This window comes from Thermobia domestica, chromosome 11 (assembly GCF_964235325.1).
Source record: "Thermobia domestica chromosome 11, izTheDome1.hap1.1, whole genome shotgun sequence".
NCBI classification, from domain to species: Eukaryota; Metazoa; Arthropoda; class Insecta; order Zygentoma; family Lepismatidae; genus Thermobia; species Thermobia domestica.
This window is the reverse complement of record NC_137464.1, coordinates 238,929,547-238,938,888: the sequence shown is the minus strand read 5'-3', so window position 1 is coordinate 238,938,888 and position 9,342 is coordinate 238,929,547. Positions and strand designations below refer to the sequence as shown.

Here is a 9,342-nt window from a genome sequence, read left to right as displayed (position 1 = left end):
TAACCATGGAAGCTAAAATGACAATGTGGGTATGGGGAAGATATGGGTGGGAGATCCCACCCACATCGGTAAACCAGATGTGACCATATAATTTTTACAGATTTAACACCAGATGGATATGTCAACATATCAGATTTGAATAGGGCCATGTACTGCATCTCTGGCGCACGCTACATGCTTGTCTACCATTTTGGATTCAAGTTATGTTTTTCTAATGAAAATAGAAGAAAATGACATCGGATACATCAGACATTTTTTCAAAATGTCACTGGTGCAAGTAGTTTTGCCGCACTTCTATCTATGGCGGATCCAAGAGGGCGGTCGGACATTTAGCGTGTTTCAGAGATGCAGTATTTAGACTAAACAAAACAGTATATAATAAAAACATTTTCAGATTGAAGTATTCACATTTTTATTTTTTTTAAATAATTAAAATAAAATTTACACAAAACATATTCCCTAACTTTTTTTTTTTTTTTTCGTGAACTTCACTCATTGCATAGAGGTATATATTGTACAATTGTTTTGCTGTTTCCAACATAACGAATGGAAATAAATACTTTTAAACACGTAACTTATTATCATTAATATAGAAACAACATAAAAAATGAGTGAATCTTCTCTTGCATCAACTTAATAGTTACCAAACGTTGACACTGTCTTCACCATTTTATTTCATTCCATATGAAGAGTTCGCAGGAAGGACTATGAAGGGCACGTTTTAAAATGCTCAGAAAATTCTTTCTCAGCACCAAAATGTATAATTAAGATGGTGAAAACACGTCGTAATTCGCTCACGTGTACATTCGCGAGTGGACTACGCCCTATTTTCACCAACTATTTTGCATCTTTTGGTGTGGAGAAAATATTTTTTGAGCATATTCAAAATGTGACCTTCACTGTTCTTAACGCGTACTCTTCATATACATCATTGTTTCCTTCCACTGAAGAAGGAACCAGCTCTTGTTCCGCAACGTGTGGAAACTATTTAGTTTATTCAAAAAAGGGTTCACTGATAAGTGGCCATTTTCCTGACCCTTATGTCAATATATCATATGTATAATAAAATTAAACACGTAAAAATCATATACACTCTACGTCAACGAAAGCCACTGTAAATAAATTTATTTCAAACATCGAATTTTTCCGCTACACATCCCGACTAGGGAAACTAATATATAATCAAAGAAACTATGCAGATAATATTTATCTTTCTACTTAACCTGAAATAATTTAGAGAAAATTTAGGAAGTTCTTTTCTTCTGTAAATTATTAGTTTCCCATAAATTTTAACTTCTCAAAAGTTTTTTTTTTAAATCCCACTGTAAAATATCCGTTAATTCGCACACTGGTCTGTAGTGTGGACTCATCCCTTACACTTACACAGACAGCACGGAAGTTCGGAAAGCTCATTATATTCAGTAAAATATGGATGCCACTATAAAGTTTTAATTTGGATAGGTTCTTTGCAGTAAAATACAACATAAAACTTATAAAAATGTATCACTAGGAAATATTTCTGCAAATTAGCGAACTGAAAGTTACTGTGATAAATTAAAAAAAAAAAAAACTATTAATAACGGTTACTTTCATGAAGTTTATAATTCTCTTGTACTTTAACATATTATTGTCTACTATTTTATTTACAATAAGACATTTCGTTCATATAAGTTTGTTTATATCAGACACGCTGCTGAGGGTTGATCACAACTAGCCGCGGGACCGATCACCCCACGGCTTTCCCTTCGGGGTGACTCTGCAAGGTGAATTCAAGTGGTCCTTGGACTCTTGCGGGTTCCCCGCGGAACGACTGTGCATCTTCCCCTAAGTCTTGAGCCTGTTCTCTTCTCCGATTACATCTGTAGCCATCCCAATCTCGCGAACCACTTAAGACTTTCCCAATCCGTCGGACAATGTCGCTAGTTTGTATATCAGGAAATCGGAGTTGTACTGCTCCTGAAGAAGAAAAAATTGTAAAAACTCAATGCAATAATACTGTATCACCAGAAGGGACTACACATTTAAATAGCAAATGTCATCATTGAGAAATAACAGATTAATTTTGAAGTTACATAAATAAAATTCGAACGAAAATATAACTTTCTCCTAAAATACAAAGAAACCTTTTATACATTGCACAAAAAACATCCATTGTACGCATGAGCGCATTATTACGTGCCCGAAAGGCTAATCTAACAGGACATTGTCGTTCGGTGTCAAACAGAGGAAGTAGGGAGTGGAAAACGATATGTGGATGGCTCAGAATATCCACTCGTTTCAAGTCAAAAATTAAAAATTTACTTGCACGGTGCGATTAACAGAAAATTACAACTTCTTTCAGAGGCAAAAACAAGGAAAGCAATGATTTTATTTACCTGCGAATAACAGCGTTACCAATGCCCTAAAATGTCTACAAATGCCAAAAAACTCTAATTTTCTTAGTTTCATTTTTCTAGATTAACACATATTGGTCTCTGAACCCTCGATATATGACAGAAAAAAAATCTCCAAACACGAACTGCAGTAATAGAAACTGATGAATGAATATGACAAGGAACGCGTATAGCATAGCAGATACGGATCCATATGAAAGGAGAGTATCTAACGTATTATTGAATTATGTTTTGTCCTCTAGAATGACCTTTTACTCTGATGGTGATTCAAAATTTTTTTCATATTCCTGTAGTAAAATGATCACAACGAACAATAACACTTCCAGTTCCCTTACTACATATTGTTAAGGAATTCGATTCGATCCGAAGAGGAACTTGTCCTCGTAACTCTGGTATTGTTTGGGAGATATTACCGCAAGCTTTACTTTTACTAGGATAATGCGAGAATGGCACCTAAACAAAGGATTTCACTGGTAGTAATCCCCCTCCAAGATTCCTAAAAATATATACTAAAAAACGCCATACATCCGAAAGATGAAATTAGACTCTAGTATATATATATAACAAAATTCTTTAGGAACTCAGATCCTACACAGGCGAATCAGCGACACCATCGCGAATGGGGCTTTTCCTCAGTCTCATCCGTAAACGGCAGAATGCTAGGACCTAAAATTATTAGGGGCCCCGAACTACATCGTGGCGTGAATCTAGTGCACATATCTTGAAGTGAGGTCACTTTACTACCTGTTTAAACCATTCCATATTCGTCGCACGACAAAAATCAAAGGATAAATGTGTTGTTTCGACTTCATTAGACTTTTGTACGACGCATAGAAATTATATTTACAGTAAAACTTCTAACGGACATCTCAAAATAACGGACAGTTTTCAATTTCCTGGCAGAAATACATTGGGTGCAATGTGAAAATTACTTCTGAATAGCTGACATTCTCAATAACGGACGCGGATACTGAAAACTATTCCCCAGCGTCTATGTAGAACTTCCAACTAACGGACAGCCTGAAATAAAACTTTGTTATTTTCTTGAATTTCAAGCAATAATAGGCAGGATCGTTAATGTACCGCGCATTGTTGGATGTGATAATTGAACGCAAATGTCTCCATTTATTTGTTTTCGACATGCATTTAGTTTAGTATCCATTTTCAGCAAAAGTTTATTTAATCTTTGTCTGTTTGCCTTGCTGCAAGTTGTTAATTTCGAAGAGAAAGAGTATTTTGTCCGAACATAATACCATAGGAAAAAAAAAAAAAACACTGTATTAGCTCATTATTAAACAGAAAGACATTTTGCCTACGTTATGTTGCTTATACGAGTAGTACGTTAAGTTTATACTGTAGATCTTTTTAAAAATAATTCTTCTGTCAGTGTCGTTCGATCCCTAATCGTAATCAAATGCACAGGAACAGGCTGATTTAAATCATTGTATAACCATGTCGTACGTCGACATGCTGAGATCGAGAATTGCTGAGATCGTATTGCCCGTTTGTCTTACAAGTTCGCTTCCTGCAAAACCGTGACATCATCATAGTCACTGATTCCGCTTACCAAGGTGGAGATGGGTGCTAGAGAACTTCAAAGAAAGTATCCAGGACTTCCCGAATTCCCGAAAAGTGAAGGGACTTCTCAATTATTTGCAAAGCGAAGGCTTGGAGAATCCATGCACCTGTGGAAGTTGCCCTTAAACACTTAATTTTTATGAGAACCCGCGGATGGTTGGAAAGGTTGTAGAAGATGGTACCGGTATTGCCAAACAAGGCATAACTGTAGACATGTCTACGACACGAGGAAACCGTAAACCATCCTACCTTATGATTTTGTTGTTGAAACACGAAGGTGCTATACAGTGAAAGCAAGATTTTCGAACTAGTATTGGATTGCATTATTATTGGTAGTAGTAGTAGTAGTATTTAAGATCCAATATGGACACCTAAATTATAAGTCCTAAGAATTCACAGTCCAAACTGCTAACGCTAGAGAAATAGTTGATTCGATTTTATTTTATTTGAAACTGCATTATTAAGAATACGTCACAATCAGCTTTAGATTAAAAAATAAATAAAATACATAAAAATAAAAAATACGTCATCTCCAATCCAGTTTGGCTGATGTACACTCATGTCCAAAATTATTGTCGCATGTCTATAAATGTTGTTGTAGGAATATAATTTGATAACGCATTCGCCCGGTATTTCTTATAATGCTAGTATGTGTATAATCGGCAAAGACATGTATGTGGCAAACTTCATGTTAAAAGAGCATTAAATAAGAACAATAAAACGAAAATAAAACTTTCTTGTCCATTTAGCAACATTTTGTTTTACTCATTCTAATTTTCGTATTTGTAATTTGTTTCCTGTGAAATTTACCTCAAATATACGTTTTCCGATTATACACATAGTATTAAAAGTACCCTGCAAAATCATTATCAAATTATATTCTTACAAGAAGACAGTTATAGATATGCGACAATTATTTTGGACATGAGTGTACATGTACGCAGCAATATATTATAGGCTCATGACATATCTCATAAAAGAAGTCATACCTGTTCTATATAAAAATGTATGTTAAAAGAATGTGCATTGCGTGCGAAAGGACTCTTCAAAGGCACCGAAAAGCCGAAGTGTAAGTCATTGTTGGCTTACCATCACCTTGTAAAATTAATTTTGTATGCATTGCTGAATTTTGAAACATGCATTTTTGCAATAGAACACCAACGACTTCCTTTATGAGATATGAAGCTGCACTCTCTACGTTGGTTGGACAGTGTTTGAATTTTAGGCTTCTGAAATTTATTTTCCCACGCTTTCGACGGCCTGCATCTCCCAACCTATTGATCGGTATGCACATGTCACAAAGCATTTTCTTGTTTCCATGTTAGGTACCCACCCCTACATTGTTTGGTACGCATTAATTTAACAACCTGTACATCCGAAAAAGCATCTGGCCACACGAGATCTATTTTTAAAGAATAAAAGTTTTCTTTTTAAACAATACCTGAAGGATATTTACAAATACTTCGTGTCAATACGAACTTAAGAATACCACTCACCAATTTTGAAGCCATCTCTCTGTCTTAAATCTTCTTCTAAATTATGAACCACAGACAAACTGCGTAAAGGGAGCTTGTCAGCTAGCAGGTTTGCATTTTCTATAGATTGCAAAGCTTCTTTACCACTACAGGGAACTTGGTGCAGCTCATATATTTTGGCTTCCATTTTATCAACTTTACATTTGAGATGTTTCATATCTAGCTGGATTCTCTGCAGTAACTGGAATATTTTTTCAACGGCTGAAATATCAAAAGAAAGAAAAAAATACTAAATTAATACAAGACCAAGGAGGCAATGGTACACATTGTTTGAAATATTTTTTATTCTACCTTAAGATCGTGTGTGCCGCAACTACCATTAACAAAAGTCATCTAGGTTCTGACCGGCACATATCTCATATTGACCCTGAAGTCGATACCCACAACAACATACGGGATGAATTTTAAATCACATATTGATAAAGCTTCATAATTAATGCATAAGCAGTTTTATTTTTATTTTTTATTTTTTTTTTTAAGTCTATTGCAAGAAAATTACTAATTGCTGTTTGAGGGCTTTCCTAATCATTACACCACATTCGGGTCAATTTTATATGTCTGTAGAGCATTTCAAGTGTCCTAATGGAATAAAATAGCCTGCTCGTGTCAATATCTAGGCATTCTACCGTCTTCTGCTGAGAAAGGTTACTGCAAAAACTCCTGTTGCGAGAGAATGCAGTTACATTTGATATTTCAACTTTCAAATTAATGTAGTATAAGAATGATATGCTCCAATGTTTCTCTGCAGAACCTCCGTATATGGAACAATGTCTAAATATCGATACTAGCAGAGTAACGGTTTCAAATGGGGTGCGAGGAATGCTTAACATTCAAAGAACGTTGATCGCGTCTCTGTGGTGTGACAATTATGACACCTGAACGGAATTTGCCTAATTTGGGTTCGTTTGAATCTCAGCCAGAGCAACAATAAAAACTTAAGTGTGTGTTGGTAAGCAAGCGAAGAAACCAGAAGCGCCACGAGAGGGCATATCGGTGTGTCGACTTGTCTGCTACCTGCCAATTTTGTCTGCTACCTGCGCACAGGCAGTAAGAAAAAACAAATGACTAACAAGACGCTGTTTTGTACAAAAATATAAATTTTTCTGTTTCATGGTACAAACTTTATATCGTCAACCCGTCGGTTTAGCATTCAAAAGGTTGGGAGTTTAATCGCTCCTAACATACGCTTGCCCACAAGCCTCCTCTAATATGGAACAGAATAGTTCCAAAGCAACCATTCCAACAGGATGCACTGCAAAACAAAATGTGATAAAACTAGAATTACAGATTATATGTTCTGAATTTTAAAGCCAAGAAGTACTTCCATTACGAAAGGAACGCCGGATCTAGAAATACTTTCGGAGATCTTAAACACTAAAGGTTTCACTGTAAAAAGCAAATCTTAGTATGATATATATGTTTTAAAATGTAATTAGTACGAAATTTATATTAGTTACACAAAAATCTATTTTTGAGGAAGAGAAGGGTTCGGACCCCCCCCCCCCTTCCTTCGCACGGCTTGGAACATAACAATTTCAATTTCCAAGCATAAGTTTTACCATAATTTCGTTTTTCATTAACAAAAATTGGTGATAATCTCGGAGACTACTAGGTCAAGGCGGCCACACTAAGTGGTCGGAGAATATCGATGCATTGACTACGTGCTGCCACACTCTCGAGCTAGCAGGGTTCAAAATGTCTCTAAAGAAGCAATATAGTCTTCATTTTGTTTGGTTATTTAATAATGACGACACACGTAAGTAAGCTTAGCAATACAGTTTAATCTTTGGATACTTACTACTGCCAATTCCTAAACGAGCTGATGTGAAGGTACTGTCTGTATCTGCACATGAAGTAGTGGCAACTGACAACGCTGACATTCTGCATGGAGTTTGGATTTGGGAGTGGGATGGTAAAGGTCCATTTGGACTTTTACGATGTGATGCAGACGAGCAACCTCCGTTTGAATTGTGCACCATAGATGATACGTTTACCTCCGCAATTCCTCCTATAGATACTCCAAGCGACTCTGAAAGCAAGTGATGAAATTATACAAACATCCAGTTTTTACTAGACTGTTAGGTACACAATAAGCAGGTGACAACTTATGGTTTTAAAAGCATGTTTAAAATGTTACAATGATTACATCCAGTATTCTATCTGTAGGGGGATGGCTGGAACTTTCTCCTCTCTGTTTCTCGAAATACCTCTCAACCTTGGATATGGTGGAAATAAACCCCACTTTTTTGAGCTATTGATGAATTTATCCCCCTCTCCGGAAATCGCAGAAATCATACACTGATTACATTAACTCACAACGTTAAAAGATACTAACGCTGTTTATCTGCTTGTTTGATCTTGTCCTAAATAGACTCCATATCATAATTAAATGAATATTTAATGTGTACGTTATTTTTTCATTTATTTATTTATTGATGTATACTCATAATAGAGCCAATTTAACGACACAGTTTGCATTACGAGCCCGGTTTTTCTGTAGTTAACAATCATGAGAAGATAGCATTTATCCGATAAAAGGCGAAAGTATTAACAACCTCGTTAAAAAAAAGAAGAAAAACAACTAGCAAGCCTTTCATAGAAATAAATTACTTGAGACTAGATCTGAGTCTGAATGATTTGTTACGTAAGACTTGCTTGAACATAGCAAGTAGCCAATTTTGGACTCCAAATTGAAAAACTTGTTTATAAAAATAAACAAACTAGACATCTTATTTTTAGTTGTTAGGGCTTCTCACTCCAAGCTTGTTGTACACAGCGACATACTCGTAATCACCGCACACACACATTAAACCATCATTACCGTCCTGTTTTTCAGTTAAACAATCATCAACGTTGGTTTCATGGATTGAATGCACACACACATTTTCGTCTACTGGAACACGGGTAACAACAGGTGCATTAATTATCCTACGTACTTTTTCCTCTATCACAAGTTCATTTAACAGACGTTTTGTCCTCCTTTTAAGAGTTTTAGATAACGACGATCTGTTACCCGACATAATGGATCCTAAAGACGAAAGATAAAACATTACGTAAGACATAGTCGACCGTAAAGACGAAATTCTTTATACTAATTACTATCATTAGAACATAAATTAATGACATAGGGAAATAAATGCGACGCAAGCCTAAAAAAAAGTTAAAATGTGGTTTAACTGAGCATCTAGTGACGGGTATATAGCTCTTGCTGCAGTGAAATCATAACCGCGTCCAAACTGACCCCCCCCCCAAAAAAAAATAGAACTCGAATCCTTGATCACGCACACAAAATGCCATATGCTATTTACTGTACTTACTCAGGAGACTTGAACAAAGAAAACCTACAATTTATGACCAAGGTCGGGTGTTCAGTTGACATGTAGTTAACGTCAAAGTGCAGTTCTCATTAATGTTCACTGTCCTTTAAGACCTTTATTGGCCGAGCGACAGGGTTGGCAAAAACCATGTTTTTTATTGAAAAAAAAGTTTTTTTTGTTTAAACCACGATTTTTTGATTTAAATAATTTGCTCTATATATTCATATCATATATGGACAGAAATATGTTTGTTTCGCCTTGATGTTATTATGCAACAGCCGGGTTATGCTAGAAGGGGTCACATAAGCTTAAAGCGGAATAAAAACTGCTTCTCGAGTTACATCCGAGATAAATTGTCCTCCATTTGAACTCGGAACCAGGACTAATTGGCCACAAATGCGATACGTCTGCCGACTCACTCACGAAGGAACCCTGATAAAAATACGTTGTACTGATCTTTACATGCTTCTTAATATAACTGTCAAGAATCATTTCAGAAGGACAAAAAGATAAACAGTT

The 9,342-nt window shown here is 35.8% G+C and overlaps 1 protein-coding gene across 1 annotated transcript; it reads right to left on the bottom strand.

The window, feature by feature from the left end:
- Nucleotides 1-395: 395 nt before the first annotated feature.
- Nucleotides 396-8,771, bottom strand: LOC145664843 (uncharacterized). The gene is made up of 3 exons (XM_081731853.1): nucleotides 7,305-8,771; nucleotides 5,468-5,707; nucleotides 396-1,956 (listed from the first exon to the last, which is right to left on the bottom strand). Exons 1-3 carry the CDS (start codon nucleotides 7,483-7,485, stop codon nucleotides 1,727-1,729), a joined length of 651 nt encoding a protein of 216 aa, XP_081587979.1. The 5' UTR covers nucleotides 7,486-8,771; the 3' UTR covers nucleotides 396-1,726.
- Nucleotides 8,772-9,342: the final 571 nt, after the last annotated feature.